This window comes from Cetorhinus maximus, chromosome 1 (assembly GCF_964194155.1).
Source record: "Cetorhinus maximus chromosome 1, sCetMax3.hap1.1, whole genome shotgun sequence".
Classification (NCBI taxonomy): Eukaryota; Metazoa; Chordata; class Chondrichthyes; order Lamniformes; family Cetorhinidae; genus Cetorhinus; species Cetorhinus maximus.
Window position 1 is genome coordinate 199447479 of NC_135879.1, and position 21139 is coordinate 199468617.

General features: G+C 40.3%; 1 protein-coding gene across 2 annotated transcripts in view; it reads left to right on the forward strand.

Moving 5' to 3' along the window:
* The window catches only part of LOC144686425 (interleukin-11 receptor subunit alpha-like), a 101996-nt gene extending 83984 nt beyond the window's left edge, over window positions 1-18012 (forward strand). The window contains exons 8-12 of one of the 2 annotated variants that reach the window (XM_078551619.1): window positions 6319-6460; window positions 7604-7714; window positions 10611-10707; window positions 15067-15140; window positions 15920-18012. In XM_078551619.1, the coding sequence (XP_078407745.1) occupies window positions 6319-6460; window positions 7604-7714; window positions 10611-10707; window positions 15067-15136 (420 nt within the window). In that variant the 3' untranslated portion in view covers window positions 15137-15140; window positions 15920-18012. The remainder of the gene's footprint in view (window positions 1-6318; window positions 6461-7603; window positions 7715-10610; window positions 10708-15066; window positions 15141-15919) is intronic. The other variant, XM_078551629.1, reaches the window with a different exon arrangement.
* Window positions 18013-21139: the final 3127 nt, after the last annotated feature.

Here is a 21139-nt window from a genome sequence, read left to right on the forward strand (position 1 = left end):
CAAAAACAAAAATACCTGGAAAAACTCAGCAGATCTGACAGCATCTGCGGAGAGGGACACAGTTGACGTTTTGAGTCCGTATGACCTTTCATCAGAACTAAGACATAAAGAAATGAGATGAAATATAAGCTGGTCTCATTTCTATATTTTATCTCATTTCTTTATGTCTTAGTTCTGATGAAGGGTCATACGGACTCGAAACGTCAACTGTATCCCTCTCCGCAGATGCTGTCAGACCTGCTGAGTTTTTCCAGATATTTTTGTTTTTGTTCTAGATTTCCAGCATCCGCAGTATTTTGCTTTTATATAAAAGTGTTTGAGACCTGGTCCTAGAGGGGATCCCATGGCAGTGCCATCTATTTGGGCATCCATGGTGTTATTAAAACTGAACTCAACTGCACAAGTTGCTGAGCTTAAGTTCAATGAATACAGATTCAGAAATTGGTGGTATATCTAGATCACCATGACATAGTGACATGGTCCAAATGCCATTGGCTTCCTTGAGTGGTACATTGGTGAGTAGGCCAGTAATGTCAAATGAGCACATGGACATTGCTATTGATATGCAAGTTCTGTATGGCCTTCGCAAAGGTGAAGGAATCTTTCACTCTGCATGTGGAAAAAGTTGCTCAGAACTAGTTGTAGCACATCGCCCAACCATTTGGCCAATTCATGTTGTGCAGAATCAGGCATGTAGGAACATCACTATTGTGATGGACAATCCATATATATGCAGTGAGCCGTGAGGACAAATCCTATCGTATATACCACCTAGCAGCTCGTTACTGGTATTTTTGTAACTTGCTTTCAAGCAGGGCTATCTGGTCATGCTTAGCGGCAGGTCCAATGGATACAAATTTGGATCTGTCATTAAGAATGGAATGCATTTTGTTGATAAAGTCACACTTGTTGTAGATGACTATTCCAGTCCCTTTGTCAAGTTTAGAGATATGTATATCTGGATTGGCCTTGAGGCCTCGCAATGCCACAGACATTCGAGTTGCATGTGAAAATTAGCCAAGTTGATTAGAATCCCACATTATGCGTGCGCTAGATCAGCTAGGCATGCTTTCAAGGATTCAGCATCTTCAGTGGATGCTGATTTGTGGTGGGATAGCTGGAGTAGAGGAGTTCGAACTCAGTAGATACCTGTTCCTGTTTGTGGGGCAAAGGCACATCAAAATTCAAATCATGCGCAAGAACAAACTCCTCGCTTTCAGGGGGTACATGGTCAGAGAGATTTACTACATGTTGAAGCAACGGCTGAAGTTAGCTGTTGCACACTTACAGTGGAATAGCATCGCGAGTGGTATTCTCCACTAACATGATGCTGTTGACAAGCCAAGAAGACATTCTGCCTATCACACAAATGAGCAATGTGGTATATGAATTTCAATACTGGCATGATGCCAGGTAAGTGGGCCACATGTCCCAACGACTGGCGGATCATATCAAACAGCACGTCCCTTCGGCTGTTCGCAACAGGCAAAGTACTGACTGTACCCAACCAGTCTGTGCTTGCAAAACTGAAAACGTACTGTTCAACATGAGATGTGATTCTGCGATTGGACAACACTTGCTAAACTTCTGATTATGCTCAGAATTACACTGACAACCAATTTAAGCTTATCAGTTGGGCACACTGTGTGGCTCACTTGCGTGTGCTAGTAACTACATATATTCACACACACAAGCCTGTCCTTTTGCAGACAGAAGGAGCATATCCACGCATTACACCTTTTTCAACTAAACAGAAGCTTGGGGGGGGGGGAAGCCGTCTGCTAGTTTATGCCTCAGGGCAATGCCTTGACCAATCGGAGTTGAGCTGTCTGGTTTGAATTTAAACAAAAGCTTGGCAGTTAACTGTTCCCTTGTGCATCCTCCATGGCAACATATCTACCAAGCAGAGTCCACTTGTCATTCAAAGATAGAAATGTAAAATTTTTAAGTCAGTGGAAAGCGGGAGGGAGCAGGAAGAACAAAAGGGAAAGTCTGTAGAAAGGGTGGAGGCAGGAGAGATTAAATAACAAAGAACTTACACTTGTATTTCACTTTACCACTTTAAATAGAAGTCCCAAGGTACTTCACCTTAAGGGTTCTGGTTGAGTTCACAAATTGACTGAACCCTGTTACTATATTATAGCACAAAACACAACCAAATACAGTATTTATAGTTTGCCATTTCAAGTCAACCTCCTGTAAACACAGAAAATGTATTTTTTTAATATTTTCCACAGCAGAATACAAATGTAGTCTTCATTACTGCATGTCTGATTTGCTGTTTATCTTCCTGAGTCATACTAATTGGAATAACCATGAATACACAAAGAATTCAGGTATACACGATCAAAACATGTTCCTTATTTATTTTGTATCTCCGGAAATATTGTCAATGGGCAGCCAGTGGCTGTAGTGGCAGAGTGGAGCTTTGATTCAGTGGGAGAACACTCGCATCTGAGTCAGAAGGTTGTGGGCTGAGGCTCACACAGGAGTTTAAACACCAAAGGGATGAATTTCAGGCAGGGGGTCTCATTCTACTCCTCTACTTGGAGTCTTGGTGGACCATTTTTCCAAGATTTCCACAGCCCTTCTATCAAAGGGACAGGTCAGAAGTACTGTCTTTTCAGATGAGATGTCAAACAAAAGTCTTGTCTGCCCCCTCAGGTGGCAGTAAAAAAATCCCATGACACTATTCGAATAAGAGCAGGACAATTCTTCTAATGGCCTGGCCAAAATAATGCCTGAAGTAGCATCACTAAACTAGATTACCTGGAAAGTTACCTCATTCCTGTTTGTGGGACCTTGTGTACAAATTTGCAGGTTTTTCTCTGCAGATTACAACAGCAACTAAACTTCACCAATGCTGCACTGGCTATGAAATGCTTGGGTTATCCTGAGGCAACAGAATATGCTATGCTTAGGGTTCTGAGTTTCTGTACAAAAGCAAAATACAGCGTGCTGCCTGACCTGAGTATTGCCAGCATTTTCTGTTTTTATTTCTTGAGAGTCTGTGTTGGCTGATCTTTGGTACTTAGACAAGGATTTAGAGCACTTTAAGAATGATGGCGACATCATTGACAGTTTTTTGTGTGCTGTTTCTGGAGGAGCTCTTCTGGAATCATCTAATCATGAAACAATTACAGCAGAGAAGACGACCATTTAGCCTGACAAACCCGTGCCAGCTCTCTGCAGCAGCAAGTTAGCTAGCCCCGCTTCCTGGTAGCCCGACAAATGCTTTCTGTTCAGATGCTTATTCAATTCCCCATTGAAAGCCATGATTTAATCTGTCTCCACCAACCTTTCAGTCAGTGTGCCCCAGATCCATGTGGTGCGCTTAAAAAAAAAAAGCTTTCCTCATGTCTCCTTTGGTTCCTTTGCGAATCATTATAAATCAGTATTGTCTGGTTTCCTACCAAAATATATCACTTCACACTTCTCTGTCAAGAAGAAGAAATTATGCCATTGGTTCAGTCTTACATCTAAAATTCACCTGTCAGTTTGCTGTATTTGTGATTGTACTGAGAAATCTATGCAGATTGCCAAAAGAAAAATATAGCAGGGTGGGTGAACTGAGGAGTGGAGTAATACAGGGGAGTTAATGCGGCATGCTATTTAAAATTTAAGAATACAGGTAGACTACCTCAAATCTAACAACCTCAGGACCAAGTCCATGCTGGATTTCGGAACTTGTCGTTTTTGGGGAAACAAAGATCAGAATACCTTCATTTAATTTGGAATGTCTTAATTCAGTGAATAGGGGATGCAGGAAAACAAACTCTTTCATGTTTCCTCCACTTCCCTGCACATCAGTGCACCCTGTTTAAAATGAGGAAAGATGAATCAAGCTGAAATGATAGTTGTAACAGAAAGCTTTTTTTAAAATTCATGCAGTACAGTACTCTTTTAATAATTCTCTTTGAGCTGGCTTGGGCCAGATGCAAGAAGACAACCAGTACCCATGGAACTTAGGGAATCTAGTGCAATGTTTGTATTTAAGCCTGTGGGCTTCTATTTGGGTGGCCTTAATAACATCACAACTCATTACCGGTACCCTGAACTGTAGCAGGAATAGGCATATGGTGTGATCCCAAGGCTAAATATTCTACCTCACTGGGTTCTGCAAGAATCTTCTGTTCTCCCTGGGTAAATTCAACTGTCTCTGCCACATCTGCACTGGGTCCACTGAGGTCAGCGTTTGCTAAAGCACAGGAAATTTTTTTAAATTCATTCATGGAGTCCGGGTGTCACTGGCTAAGCCAGTATTTATTGCCCATCCCCAGTTGCCCTCGAAGACATGGTAGTGAGCTGCCTTCTTGAACCGCTGTGTTTTAAGAACACACTCAGTGCTGTTAGGAACAGAGTTCCAGGATTTTGACCCAACAACAGTAAAGGAATGGTGATATATTTCCAAGTCAGGATGGTATGTGACTTGGAGGGGTCTTGCATGTGCTCCCATGCATCTGCTGCCCTTGTGGTAGAGGTCATGGGTTTGAAAGGTGTTGTTGAAGGAGCCTTTGGGTTGCTGCAGTGCACACTTGTAGATGGTACACACTGCTGCCACTGTGCGTCAGTGGCGGAGGGAGTGAAAGTTTAAAGGTGGTGAATGAGGTGCAGATCAAGTAGGCTGCCTTGCCCTGGATGGTGTCGAGCTTCTAGTTCCATTTCTGCTCAATGTACCCTCAGGTTGTTGGTAGTGGGTACTTCAGTGATGGTGATGTGATTGAATGTCAAGGAGAGATGGCTAGATTCGCTCTTGTTGGAGATAGTCATTGCCTGGCACTTGTGTGGCACAAATGTTACTTGCCACTTGTCAGCCCAAGCCTGAATTGTTGTCTAGGCCTTGCTGCATATGCATACGGACTGCTTCAGTATCTGAGGAGTCACGAATGGTGCTGAACATTGTGCAATCATCAGCGAGCATCCCCACTTCTGACTTATGGAGGGAAGGTCATTGATGAAGCAGCTGAAGGTTGGCCCTAGGACACTACCCTGAGGAACTCCTGCAGCGAAATCTGGGGACTGAGATGATTGACCTCCAACAACCACAACCACCATATGATTCCAATCAGTGGACAGTTTTCCCCTGATTCCCACTGACTTCAGTTTTTCTGATGTGAATGGGCGCATGAAGCCGATCAGCATCATTCGTGACTCCTCAGACACTGAAGCAACTCCCCAAATTTTTCCAAGCAGAACCTGGTGGGGTCAAGGTTCACTGGAGCATGGGAAAAATATCTGGTTTTCATATTGTAAAGAACATATCTTTTTATTTCTATTGGACTGTTGTCAAGAACCTACCTTTTTATTTCTGTTGCACTGTGGACTAAAATTGCAATGGCTGCAATTTGAAAGACATGTCTACTGAAACAGTGTGAGGGATATCTACAATGTTGCTGTCCTGGAACAGAGTGGGCCATGAAAGACATGATGGTGCCAAGGAGGAGTCCGGTCTAATGGGGAACTGCCTGGCAACAATGTTTTACTTGGCTCCTGACCAGGTGACCAGGATTTGTGTGAGAGCAGTGCAGCAGAATAGTTCCTAGCCTGAAAGGAAAAAGACCTAAAACCCCTCCCTCCTGTGTGTGTAAGATTCCAGTAATCCTACAATAATAGCTAGCTGGCATTTTTCCCTCATATCTCTATAAACCTGCTCTCTCTCTCTGAAAACCCTTGTCAAGAGAAAAAAGGGAAAATCACCTTTAGAGACATTGAAAGGCAAGAGCTCAACTAAATTAAAAACTGAAAGTGCTGGAAGACCACCTCATGTCATCAACAAAGAACTAAAAGAAATCAAAATCAACCCATCAAATCCTGTACTCCAGAATTGGTGCTATTGAACCACCCTTAAATCCATGTTTTTGTGTGTCTTGTATGTATGTGTATAGGGATTTAAGAAGGGGTATAATTTAGGTTATAGAGTTCGAAATTAGCAGTTCATATTTCTTTCTTTTGCCACTGGTTAAAGATAATTTGTTTAATAAACAGTTATTTACTTATTAAGTTTACAAGCTGGTGCGCATATTCTTTTAACCTAAATTAAACAATTAGGTGGGTTAATCAAACCTTTTCACATTTGTCCCGGCTCGGGGACCAGTGGGGCTTGATATTACAGCGCACTATCCACAGTGAGCCGTGATAGGACACTGCCAGCTTTTGGGTAGCTGCATTTGAGGCACTCTACTGTCAAAATAGAGCATTCACGTGAAAAGAGCATTGATGTTAGAATGTTGCTCTGCCTACTGGAATGATCATCATAGAACAGGGATGATCTCAATATTTAGAATCCTCCTCGATTTTTATTTTTCCCTTCATTTTCAGTTGGAGACTAAAATGAAAGCAGAAATCATCACCGATGCTATTGCTGCTCAGCTGTATGTGATTCGTGTTAAAGCAAAAGATTCTTTTGACAATGGGAAGTGGAGCGATTGGAGTTCAGAAGTACTTGTCATGACATCGAGTGGTAAGCATAATCTACCTACAGAGCTACAGAAGCACTTGAAACCTTTTTATGTTGCAGAATCACCAAGTAGAAATGGTTTTAGTTTTGTGATGTGCTTCGGCAGTTGGTTCGGTTGAACCTGCTCCATTTACTTGCAGATGAATTTCATAGCGCAAGCAGCAACAGAACATATTGCACATGCACAGTTGTTTGAGAGCTGCAAATCCTGACTTTCTTTATTGGTCATGGATGGCTGAGGGCAGTCGGTAAAGATAAAGGGTAAAAATACATCACTGATGAAAGTGATGTGCCATTGGAAGGTATTTAGAAATGCTAGTACTAAAACTCATTAAGAAACAAAGCCATTTCTATATGACCCATCTGACCTTCAAACACAGGAAGCTCACACCTTGGGATCTAATCAGTTCATTTTCAATTTTTTGCAATTCAACTAGTTTCTGAAAGATTGTTCCAAAAGAAAATCAGCCACTTTGTAAACAACAAGAGGTAAATATTGGCCAAGACATTGGAAAAAATTCTGTGCAAATTCAAGCCAGCTGCTTCATCAGTTGAAAGGCGAGCAGACTGAAGTGGAATTACATTTTCTCTTTCTTTCTGCACTTCAGTAGCCAACTATAAAGCGATATTAGGACAATGAACAGCCCACTTGCTTGACCTCCAGTTGCAGGACAATCCTTAACATGGTAATGTAAAAAAAGAAGCTGATTTTAGCTGGTAAGCGATGCACAAAGACTAGTCAAGTGGTTGTTGAGGTCATAGCAGCATTCAGTACCTATTTCAGTCCTGTAATTGTGATCAGACTGTGTAATATGAAATTTAAATTGATTACATACTATTCCTTAGGGCACTGTTTTTGCCTGTTCTATCCACCTATGCAAAATCCTAGTTACATTGTTGAATATTCATTTGAACACTGAGAAGTCGAATTACTGTAGCTCTGGCACATTGGAAATCCACATCCATGTGTGGGGATGTAGGGGGAATAGACTTAATGTTGCAGCGGTAATATTGAGACCATTTGCTCCCCAAGCTAAAAGCATACAATATGCAAAGTTGCCACATGAAGGCCTTTGGGGCGTAAAACGCTCTTGTATAATTTGATTTGACTTTTGAAATTTATTAATTAATATTTATGCATTGCAGAAACATCTACAGAAAGCATCCAAACTACTGTCACCACATTGATGACGGACTTTGTGCACACATACAGTCAACCAACAGAGCCTACCTTTTCTCCAACTTCAATCCTTTCAAGTAAGATCAGAGTCTAATGTTACTTTTGGTACTGTGTCAAGAATTAATGTTAAATGCCAAATGCCATCGGGAAGCAGGCTTAAGTCAGGAGTGGAAAATGCTGCTTGTGTGAATATGTCCATAAATTATATGCGGGGGGGAAAGAAATCTGGCATAAACTTTATTTATATTATTAAGCCAGTTTGAACACTGCATCCAATGAATTATTCTTTTTGTGTATTTTTTGGAATATCCATTTTACATATCAAATCAAATAAGGGAAAAGTACCTTTCACTGAATACCAGTATACCAAAAGTACTGATTGTTTGAATTATTATTTTCTGCACTTAAGTATATAAACATCAGTTTCTGTGCATAATATGCACATAATATAACAAACTTAAACACTTTTATGGTGTAAACAGCAAAGGAACTTACATTTGTATAGCAGATCTAACATAGAAAAAGATTCCATGGCTTTTCATAAAACCATAGTCAGCCAAAAATTGATTGTGAGCCAAAGAAGGTAGCAATAGGAGGAGTGACTAATAGTTTGATCAAAGGGGTGGGTTTTGAAAAGATTATTAAGAAAGCGAGGGAGTTGAAAAAGCAGAGAGATAAAGGGAGAGAATTCCTAAAAGAAAGCAAGAACATTTTTATTGGACATATCTAGTCCAATAGATATTTAAGTTGGAATCAGGTGGGAGGGTGGCAAGTGGGGACCCTGCCATCTTTCTGCCTCTACCTCAATTAAGTTTTTAGCAGAAAGGCACGTGGACAGTCTTCCCACCCTGCTGCTTAAGGGCCTTACCCCACTGTAGCTGATATTCACCCAGCGGTGAGTGGGGGATGTAGCGTGGGGGTTCCCTCATTCATACGCGCTCTGCCTGATCAAGGGACCGTGCCTGATTGAGGGATCTTGCATCAGGAAGGAGGGTGGCTGCTGAGAGCCATCCCCTGTCCTGCTGGAGACTCCCTGACCCTGCGAGCTCACTCCCACCATCACTTAACCTGTGCTTGAGTCTATCAGCAATCCTGGGCCTCGGGTAGGTGTGGTACTGACAACAGCCACTGCTGTCACGCAATGAAGAGCTGCTGGCCTTTGGACGACAGCTCTCGGTGTGCACAGCTTCTGTCCCTGGAGGCCTTGTTCCAGGGGAAGGCCTGCCACTGCCCAGTTAAGTGCCTGATTTGCACTTAATGCAGTGGGTCTTTCTGAAAAGAGGCAATGCAGGGATCTTGCCGGCTCTCCAGTCAGCAGGCAAGACTCCAGCCACCTCCATTAAATACTGCCCATTATTACCACAGCTGTTTTAGAGGCCACCAACTCAGGATTCCTTTAAAAGTGTTTTTGCTATCCTATTTTAACTTTGAGGTTGTTCTTCTAAAACAAAAGCTCCTAACTCAATGAATCACTTAATGATAAGGGCTTATTGGGTAGTACAAAGATCCAGAGAGCAAAGTCTGACTGCGACAAACTTGATGGGTCAGTGGGCCTTTTTTAGCTTTTTTTTACAAATGCTTCCTATGTAAGTCTTAAATGTTCTGAATTTTATTTTAAAATGAACTGAATGAAGAAAAGGATTGGCGTTTAATGCAATTTCACACTCTAGGAAAGTTGGGGAAGGCTTTAGAGAGGGTGCAGAAAAGATTTATGAGAATGCTTCCAGGGGTAAGAGACTTCATTAAGGAAGATAAATTGTCTGTTCTTTTTTAGGAGAAGGTTGAGAGGATATTTGATCGTGGTGTACAAAATCATGAAGGTTCTGGGCAGAGTAGATGGGGATAAATGTTGCCCATTGGCAGATGAGTCAAGTATCAGGGGACACAGATTTAAGTATAAAAATATTTTTTTTAAAGTATAAAAATAGGGAAGTGTTGTTGCAACTGTACAAGGCATTGGTGAGGCCACACCTGGAGAACTCTGCATGGTTTTGGTCCCCTTACTTGAGGAAGGATGTAGTTGCACTGGAGACGGTTCAGAGGAGGTTCACTAGATTGATTCCAGAGATGCGGGGCTTGTCTTATGAGGAGAGATTGAGCAGTTTAGGCCTATACTCGCTGGAGTTTAGAAGGATGAGAGGAGATGTAATTAAGATATATAAGATGCTAAAAGGGATAAACAAAGTAGATGTGGAGTGGATGTTTCCTCTTGTGGGGCATTTTAGAATGAGAGGCCATTGTTTTAGGCTAATGGGGTAGTAGATTTAAATCAGAGATGAGGAGGAATAACTTTTCTCAAAGGCTCGTGAATCTGGAATTCACTACCTCAGAGTGCAGTGGATGCTGGGACGCTGAATAAATTTAAGGAGGAGATAGACATTTTTAATTAGTAACAGGTTGAAAGGTTATGGGGCGAGGGTGGGAAATTGGAGTTGAGGCCGAAATGAGATCAGCCATGATCATATTGAAAGGTTGGGCAAGTTCAAGGGGCTGAATTGCCTACTCCTGCTCTTAGTTCTTATGCTCTTATGTTCTAAGTGATTGGCAAAAGAACCAGAGGCGACATGAGGAGAAGCTTTTTTACACAGCAAGTGGTTAAGATTTGGAATGTACTTCCTGAGAGTGTGGTGGAGGCAGATTTTGTTGTGGTTTTGAAAAAGGAGTTGGATAATTATCCGAAGTAAAAACAATTGCAGAGCTAAGGGGAAAGTCAGGGGAGCGGGGACTAGCTGAATAGCTCTTGCAGAGAACCAGCAAAGACGTGACAAGTAAATGGCCTCCTTCTGTGCTGTTATCCTCCTCACAAATTGAAGTGAAAATAATTTTATAAAGAAAAGAGTTTGAGGTCCATTTTTTCTAAAAACTAATAAAAATTAATAACCATCAATAAAATCCAGATTTTGAGACATTTGTTTGACATTGTTTTACTTATGTTTCCATATTGTATAAACTGACCTGTTTCTGTTGCTTCAGCCACAGGTTCTGATGTTCTGGATAGAGATATTGTCGTATTGATCTCGGTTACCGTCTCAGTTGGAATATCCATAGCAGTTGCTACATTTCTGTTATGGTATAAAAAACAGTATTTGAATTATTTTTTGATCTCATGTTTTTGTAATTCTTACTTATGGCTGAGGATGAGTGTTATGGTCTAATCATTAACTGTGTAGAATATTAAAACAATATTAATTATTTTAAGTGTTTCAATACGAACATTCGAATTAGGAGCAAGAGTAAACCATTCAGCCCCTCGAGCCTGCTCTGCCATTTTACAAGACTTTGGCCTCAGCTCGATTATCCTACCTATCCCCGATACACTTTGACTCCTTTGTTAGTCAAAAATTTATGTACCTTTGCCTTAAAAATATTCAATGATGCTGCCTGCACCGCTATCTAGGAGAAGAGAGTTCCACAGTCTTGTGACACTCATCTCCATCTTAAATGGGAGACCCTTTATTTTTAAACTGTGTCCCCTTGTTCTAGTCTCTCTCATAAGGGGAAACATCCTTTCAGCATCCACCCTGTCAAGTCCCCTCAAGATCTTACATGTTACAATAAGATTGTCTCTCGTTAATCTAAGTTTCAATGGATATAGCCCCAACCTGTCCAACCTTTCTTCTTAAGATAACACCCCCATCTCAAGAATCAGTTGAGTGAATCTGCTCTGAACTGCTAATGCAATTATGTCCTCTCTTAATTGAGAAGACCAAAACTGTACCCAGTGTTCTAGATGTGGTCTCAACAACACCCTGTACAACTGTAGCAAAGTATCCCTACTTTTATAATACATTTCCCTTTCAATAAACAACAACATTGCATTTGCCTTCCTAATCACTGCCTGTACCTGCATACTAACTTTTTGTGATTCATGTACAGGACAACCAGATCCCTCTGTACCTCAGAGTTCTACAATCTCTCTCAATTTAAGCAATATGCTGCTTTTCTATTCTTCCTGCCAAAGTAGACATGTTCACATTTTCCCATATTATACTTCATCTACCAAATTTTTGCCTGCTCTTTGCGGACTCTTTATGTCCTCTTCACAAGTTACTTTCCTGCCTATCTTTGTGTCATCAGAAAATTTAGCAACCATACATTTGGTCTTGTCACCCAAGTCATTGATATAGGTTTTAAATAATTGAGGGCCCAGCACTGATCCTTGTGACACTGCACTTGTTACATCTTGCCAACCTAAAAATGACCCATTTACACTTGCTCTCTGTTTCCTGTTAGCTAACCAATCCTCTATCCATGCTATTATATTACTCCTTACACCATGAGCTCATATTTTGTGTAGTAACCTTTGATGTGGCACCTTGACAGATGCCTTCTGGAAATCTAAGTACAGCGTATCCGCAGGTTTCCTTTTATCTATGTTGCTTGTTACCTCAAAGAACTCAAATAAATTAGTCAAACATAATTTCCCTTTCACAAAACCATGTTGACTCTGCCTGATTGCATTGAGATTTTCTCAGTGCCCTGCTATAACCTCCTTAATAATAGATTCTAGCATTTTCCTTATGGCAGATGTTAGGCTAACTGGCCTTTGGTTTCCTGCTTTTTGTCTCCTTCCTTTCTTGAATAGAGAATTTTCCAATCTGAAGGGACCTTTCCAGAATCTAGGGGATGTTGAAAAATTACAACCAATGCATCTACTACCTTACGTACGAACATACGAAATAGGACCAGAAGTAGGCCATTCGGCCCCTTAAGCCTGCTCCGCCATTCAATAAGATTATGGCTGACCTGTTTGCGTTTCAAATTCCACATTCCCATCTACCTCTGATAACCTTAGATTCCTGTTAGGCAAGGGAATCAATCCACCTCTGCCTTAAAAATATTCAATGACCCCCACCTCCACTGCTTTTGGAGGCAGAGAGTTCCAAAGTCACACAACCCTCAAAAAAAAAAAAATTCTCCTCAACTCTGTCCTAAAAGGGCAACCCCTAATTCTGGACTCACCCAAAAGAGGAAACATCCATTCCAAACCCACCTTGTCAATACCATTCAGAATCTCATATACTTCAACAAAGTCACCCCGCACTCTTCTAAACTCTAGTGGAAACAAGCCCAGTCTGTCTAATCTTTCCTCATTAGACAACCTGCACATTCCAGGTACTAATCTAGTAAACCACTCCCAGTACATTTACATCCTTCCTTAAATAGGGAGACCAAAACTGCACACACTATTTGAGATGTGGTCTCGCCAATGCCCTGTGTAACTGAAGCATAACATCCTTTTATATTCAATTCCTCTCATAATAAAGGATAGCATTCCATTAGCCTTCTTAGTTACTTGCTGTACCTGCGTACTAACTTTTTATGACTAGTGCGATAGAATACCTAGATCCCTCTGCACCTTGGAATTCTGCAGGCATCCTTCATTTAAGTAATATTCTGCTTTTTTCATTCTTCCTGCCAAAATGAACAACTTCACATTTTCTCACATACTCCATCTGCCAGATTTTTTGCCCACTCACTCAACCAATCTATATCCTTTGCTGGATAATCCTCAGTGTGCTTAGAATTACGCTGACAACCAATTTAAGATTGTCAGTTGGGATCGCAATGTGGCGCATTTGCGTGTACTGGAAGCTACACAGGGCCCTGGTCTTTGCAGACAGAAAGAATATGTACACATGCCTGATTTAGCTAAACAAAATAAGTGACAGCCATTCGTTGACTCATTCCTCAGGAAAATACCTTGACCAATCAGGGTCAAGCTGCCTGGTTTAAATTTCAAACAAAGCTTGGAATTAACTGTCAGTCACCATCACTGGTGCATTCTCCATGGCAAAGCCTCTACCAATCAGAGTCTACTTGCCAACCAATCAGTACTCTCTTATACAGTACGAATTATTGTTTTCCCCTTATATTGGTTTCTTGTGCAATGTCCTGGTGAGTGTAAGACAAAAGGCTTCAACATGTCTCTTTTTTTCCAGCAATATCTATATCCTTATGCCTCTTCATAACATGCTTTCCTACCTATCTTTGTCTCATCTTGAAATTTAACTACCATGCCTTCACTCCCCTCATCTAAGTCATTGATTGAAATTGTAAAAAGTTGAGGCAAATAATTAAGGTCCCTGCGGGACTCCACTCGTCACATCCTGCCAATCAGAAAATTTATGCATACTCTATTTTCTGCCAGCCAGCCATTCTTTTATCTATGCTAATATGTTACCCTCTACAGCATGTGTTTTTATTTTCCGCAATAACCTTTGATGTTGCACCTTATCAAATGCCTTATGGAAATCCAAGTACAGCATGTCTACAGGCTCCCCTTTATCCATAGTGTATATTACTCCTTCAAAGAACTCCAATAAATTGGTTAAACATGCTTTCCTTTTCACAAAACCATGCTGTCGCTTCCCGAATACATTGAGTTTCTCTAAGTGCCCAGCTATAACCTCAATGATCGACTCTAACACCTTCCCCATAACAGATGTCAAGTTAACTGGCCGATAGTTTCCCTTTTTCTGCGTCCCTCCTTTCTTGAATAAAAGGGTTATATTTGCTACTTTCCAACCTGATGGAACCTTTCCAGAATCTAGCGAATTTTGGAAAATTAACGCCAACGCACATACTACCTCATTAGCCACCTCTTTTAAGACCTTGGGATGAAGTCCATCAGGACACGGAGATTTGTCAGCCCACAGCTCCATCAGTTTGCTCTGTAACGCTTCCTTCGTGATTGTAATTTTACCAAGTTCCTCTCTCCCTTCCACCTCCTGATTTACAGCTATGCCTGGAATGCTTTTTGTAACCTCTGTAGTGAAGACAGAAGCAAAATATTTGTTAAATTCATAAGCCATTTCCTTATTATCTACTATTAACTCCCCATTCTCTCTCTCTAGAAGACCAACACTCACTTTACTTTTTTTCCTTTTTAAATACCTGTAGAAACTTTTGCTATCTGTTTATACATTTCTAGCTAGCTTCCTCTCATACTCTAATTTCTTTCTCCTGATTAACCTTTTAGTCATTCTCTGCCATTCTTTATGTTCTGACCAATCGTCTGCCCTGCCACTCATCTTTGCGCAGTTATATGCTTTTTCCTTTTATCTTAGCAGCTGCTGCTTTTAAGACCCTAGGAGACAAAACTCTACACCCCATGCCCTCCAAAAGTAGCCAATAATAACTTACCATTTCCAGCTCTGTTGGAACAAAAACGTAAAGACGTAATGAATGAAACGAACGCATGTTAATGATTTACCTATGATGCTAATCATAAATTGAGTAGGTTGTTCAGTCATTCTGCTTATGGGTTATCAATTGTCTGCCAAAATTCTTCATAAAATACCCTCCATACAAAAAACAAACCTTCAGTATGCTGGTTCATGAATCACCTTAATTATTTGCCTGAATGTGAAGCAAATGGTACTGAAACTATTGAATCAGTAACCTGCCGTATGTCTTATCTTCCCAGGATCAGAAGGAAAAGACAAGAGTCAGATAAGAATGGCATTCTGACCAAGAAGGCGCTGCCTCTTTGTTAGTGTGGTATGTATGTATCCAGCTGGTACAATTCCAAATCTTTACCTTTTTCCAGTCTTCATTTTTGAAAATTAGAAACCTGGAATAAGTATGAGATTTCAATTAATGATTTAAAACCAGCATATATATCGTGTTTAACACATTTTCCTGTGCTGTGTTTGAAGTAAAGCATTGTAGTATGAATAGTGGGCTAGAATTTCAGCATCGCTATCCGCATACCGTTTCACAGATGTTGTGTCATTATAACACTGTAGGTTAAAGAACTTAACCAAGGTGAGACAGAGAACATCAAAACATCATTGACTCCTGCATTGTGTTGGTAAATGCCTTGAGGCAAATCACCACCTGCCCCCATCCCTCCACCGCCCCAAACTTCAGCTGCTGTTGGTACATGATGTGGAAGATGAGAAGGATGGTGCAAAAATAGACCTTGGAGGATAGATTTTGTGTTGTCATCCAGTCGCGGTAGTCTTTTGCAGGTTGCCCGATTGCCTTTGGGAACCAGAGAGGAATTTTCTAGACTTTATTTTTTCTACATTTATCTTAATTGCTTTCCTTTTTCCTTACTCAAAGACATTGCATAACAGTGTGGGAGGGAAGGGTACGGTATGTGGATGTTATGCTGGGATAGAACAGGCTAAGTGGATCAGCTGGTCTTTTCTTGTCATTTTTCTTATGTTGTATTACAAATCTTAAAATCTGTATCAGTAGACTACATAAATTAAGTTTTTTTTTTATCATAACCATTGGACATTTTATCACTGAAGTTGCTTTCTTGTTCACAGCTCAGCATACATATAGTCCTGAGGAATTCTGGCTACTATCTCATATGGACAATCTGTTCACTGTTTTACAGTTCTTCAGCTAACTGAAAAACATTACGAAGGAATTGGCAACTGGCCTTTAAACTGAAGGAAACGTCCAGAGATTTCCAACTAAATAATTACAAGATTGATCTGGTTAATTATTTTGTCATCGTCTACCAGTGCAACGTCCTTTTGCTTTACAAAACTGTGTTTAAACGGAGTGGAAGGTGTTCTGTTTTTTTTCAGTGAGATTGTTGTATTTCCTGAATATAATCACCCCTTGTTTTTCATTGATTTTTTTTTTCAGTCACCCTCTACTATGCTTTCCAAAATTTGGCTATTGTGACACAAATTTTTGATGCAGTTTTGTTTCTGCTATGAGGTTAATGAGAAACCAAGTTAAAGCATGGAGAACCCCTGTGCTGCAATCTATAAGGTCTCTATTTTATGGGCCACACAAATTGAAGTCCTTTCTGAAGGTGATACAAAGGACAGCTGCTGGAAAAAAAATGTGTTCTGCATCATATAAGGGTTGCAAAAATGACTGCAGTCTGCAGAAAATATGACCACTCTTAATTATAATTGCTCCAGTAACCTGCAACAACATGATACCTTGCAAGATTATGCCAACAATCTGGAGTTAAGCTGAGGAAATGGTGATTATTTTGTTTAGAGGTCTGAGCTTGTTTTGGTTTTTGGTGCTTATTTTAAAGCACTTTGCCATTGAGAAAGGGATTTCACCTGCATTTTTTTTTGGCGACAATAGGATTTTCTTTATAGGCGATCACTTCTATCTTTTAACCTGTATCATTTTGAACTTAAGCCACTTTGGTGTTAGGTGTAGATAACAGAAGAGAAAACCCAAAAGACGCTGATTTTGGACCCCACCTGTGAATATTTTTCAGCTTTATTGATCTCTCTGGCAATAGACAAGACAAAAAAATGACTCCTTTAAAGAGCAGGTGGACGGTTATTTTTTAATGTTTTAGCACAGACTGTCAAGAAGTCAAATAAATAGTCATTTGGTTGTACAGAACTTGAGTATTGCTGAAATCGTACTGGTGCATTCTCCATGGCAGCGCCTCTACCAATCAGAGTCCACTTGCCAACCAATCAGCACTCTTCTCATGCAGTATAAATTGTTGTTCCTTTGCGGATTGTCCTAACGAGTACAAGACCTTTTCAGCAATACTCAGGTCAAATAAGTGTTAGGTAAAAAGCACAAAAATTGTGATGACACAGCCCATTGGTTCAAATGGTTTGTATTTTCTTTTTGATTTTGAAATGTCAGACATATTTGGGAAACATTGAGGAGGCTGTGAGCAATTTGATTTCCCCTACTCCTGGAAGGAAGGGTTGGGGCGCTGGTGGAGGAAAAATGCAAATAATTTTTTTGAAGGTCATTCGTACACTCTGAAGTACTGAGTTTCTCTCTATTGTCATTTATAACTGAACAAATATTCACTAAGTACTGAAATAGTTACAAATGCAGTGTAACATAATCCTATTTCTGTAAAAGGCGTTTTAGAAATGACCACACAGTGCTCGATGTAATATTGGTCGTATGTCACTTGCGGAAGTTTGAGATATCTTCAGAGGCTTGTGTGTTTTTTTTAATGTGATGAGTAGATTGAATGTATTCTGTTTGTGATGCCATTCATGGTAAGGGGTGAATGACCTACAAAGAACATGGAGAAAGCACAGTAATTTAGCATTAGGTATTCATATGAAGGCAGCATTTTAGAATTGGTTGAGGTTACTTTTATTTAGTGGGGCATTATTGTGAAAAAGGTTAGCCTGATACCTAAGCACAAAATCACAGAATTTTTTCAGCACAGGAGGCCATTCAGCCCACCATATCTGCGCCAGCTCTCTGTAAGAGAAATGTACCTAGTGCCACTCCCCACCTTCTCCCATAGCCCTACACATCCATACTTTTCGGATAACAGTCCAATCCCCTATTGAATGCCACGATTGAACCTGCCTCCTGCACACTCTCAGGCAGTGCACTCCAGATCCCAGCCACTACTGTGTGAAAGCTTTTCTTTATGTCGCCATTGCTTCTTTTGCTATTACCTTAAATCTAATTTAAATTCCACCATCTGCCATGATGGGAGATATGAACCCCAGTGCATTAACCTGGGCCTCTAGATTAGTCAGTGATATTACCATTATGCCACCATCTCCCCAGGTTGAAGGGGTAGGTCCACCAGGTACGTATAATCACAGTATACAGTTATACAAATTACAGCATTTAATTTGTTTGTTTCTCCTGCTCTTCCCCAGCCAAAAGAACAGTTTGCCAAACCATGATAATGATTGTCTTTTTGAGAAGTTATGTAGATATAATGTATGAATACCAACATTTTCTATGTTGGTCCTAATTCTATACAAATTGATTCTTCCACCCCCAACCCCATCCACCACCCCTTAAAATGCATATTTTAAATTGTAGAAAGCTTGAGCAAAACAAATAAAACACAAACAAAAAATACAGATATATTCTTTGATGCTATTGATGACTTTTTAATTCCAGGTGCATCATCCCATTTGAAATGCAGAATAGAAGATGCAAATTTACAATTTGGTTATTGCACCGCTATTAATTAAATACACCAGAGTGAGCGTCAACTGTTGTGGCCCTAGATGTGGCTGATTTAACTTGAGGGTCCTAACCATACACAACCAACACTTAGTGACACTCTGCAGTCAACCAGCCAGTGTGCTTCATCCAGAGAGAATTACTTAAATGGATAAATCTGAAACAAAGCACAAGCACTAAGGGCTAACGTTTCCAACTAAAGTTGCCAATATTATTGTGCCATAAAGAGACAATAAATGCCATCCACTTGGATCCTTCAATTTTACATCATCATAGGAGACCATTTGGCCCTCTGCTTAGTCACTGACGCTGAAGACAATGGGAAAGCAAGTTATTTGCAAAATTATCTTGCAGCATCTTGCAGTTGAAGAAGTTTCTGGCTTTGCTGAATATAATGCATTTGCTATATCATTGATGTGTGAGTGACCAGTAGACTGATAATGCAGATATCTCCTGCAGTAGCTTGGAACAAACCAGTGATATAAAATTGGGACTGTGCAGACTAAAAGTGTATTTAAGGTTGTCTACAAGTCCCAAAGTTGTGGCTGCCTCCCAGCCTATCCTTTGCCTCATGGACAGTGTTTCTCAGTTATTGGCAGGCATTTATGCCAGGACCTACAATTGCAAATGGGTAGCATAGAAGCAGGGAGAGACAGTACGCTTCTGGTACCCTGACATCCCTGACAGTCCTCCTTTGTTCATTCTTGTTCCACAATTGGTACCAGAAACTTCAGTTGATATAATGAGGCATGTTATGAATCACATGTAAAATTCATAATACATCACATGACATGTTAACACATTAAAAAGTTAACATGTCTGCTGAGAATCAAGTAACTTGAAATGTTCACAGCCCCATTTGTAATTTTCAGTGTGAATTAATGACACGGTTTTACAATATTTTAAAGTTAATATACCTCTCCTGTCTGAGCCAAGACTCTAGTACCTGAGCCACACATGTATGCAATACTTCAAAATACACCAATTGCCTTGATTTTTGATATAAAAAAACATTGTGACCTCTAGTGTTCACCCCACTTCATATGGGGTGAGATCTGTCAGAATATCTTTAAATGCTAAAAAAAATTGTTTGCAATCATTACTGTAAAATCAAAGTGAGAAAGTTGGCATCCATTTTTTTTTAAAAAGTAATTTTGGCATTAATTTTAAATGTGTAATTCCAGGAATTGCAGCTCCCAGGGGCCCCTAATTAAAGTGTTACACTGACTGAGCTTTCCAGGCTAAGGCTTACAGCCAGTGATGCAACATAATTGGCTAGAGCTAGTAAAGAACATCAACCACTGTTCTTGCTTCTGACTGCTATCCAATAATTTGTATTGGAAACTGAATGACTTAGTTGTGATGCCTAACAACATTCATTCTTCATTGTTACTTGCATGGTCACTTAGAAGTAATATTCAAGGGTTGCTTTTGCCCTTACAGCCATTCCCCTTATCTTTTAATTTGAGAACTTCCTTAGTCAAAGGTGATAATTTGCAATAATTCAGGCAAAGTATTACAGATGTAAAGATTTAGGAGCAGAGGTGCATGGGCACGCCACCACCTGCAAGTTCCCCTCTAAGTCACTCACCATCCAGTCATGGAACATTCCTTCACTGTCGCTGGGTCAAAATCCTGGAACTTGCTCCCTAACAGCACTGGGTGTACCTACACCACATAAACTGCAGTGATCCAAGAAGGTGGATTGCCACCACTTTCTCAAGGGCAGCTGGGGATGGACAAATGCTGGCCATGCTAGGGATGCCAACATTCCATTAATGAATTAAAATAAAAATCAGCCTTGTTATGCTGCTGCTTCTTATGCAATTTTCCCAAAATAGATGTAACCAATGCAAATTACATAAAGCACAAATCGAGTTTCTGAAATCTTTAGCGCTAGTCTAAAAAAATATGCTAGAAGCAGGCCCAGCCCATAAGACTGGCTAACATTCCCAGGATGAATTAACCATTATTTGGGAATTTCCACTAAGTGCACTATGGCTTTCGAGGAGGCCCTAAAATTAAACTGGCTCTTTTGTAGTCTTTTTCAATCATTTAAATTCAGGTGATGGATTGCCACTGATTTTAAATGCTTATTTTTTTTTGCGATAACCCTATTTTCAATAAAATAAATCAAACTGCGCTTTTAAATATATCAAGGAATTTTGAAAATAGCTCCTCTTTAAAATTGTTTTTTTTTTATGCTGCCCAAATGCTGGTTTGTGGCAGATTTTGCATTCAGCAGCAGCATGAGCTGGAGCGGAAACTTGAGGTGGGAAAAAACTTCCCAAATTGCCCAGGTCATCAATTACGCCCAAAGCCGTGACTCCGTGTTTAAAACGTAGCTGAATGGTAGGCCAGAAGTTGTAATACAAATTGTTCAAGCTTCAGTAAGCTAGAAAGCTCTTTCCTCATATTTTGAGGAAGTGCCAACTTCAAGAAAAGGGAGAAAATTAGAAAAATTCCAGCTGGTGTCATACTGTGGAGTTGGGCTGCTTGGGATTGTGTGTTGATGGAGCTTGACAACTGCACCCCTTCGTGTGGTAAGTCAGAGCTTTTTTGACCTGTCTACTATGTGACAAGGAAAGAATCTTGGT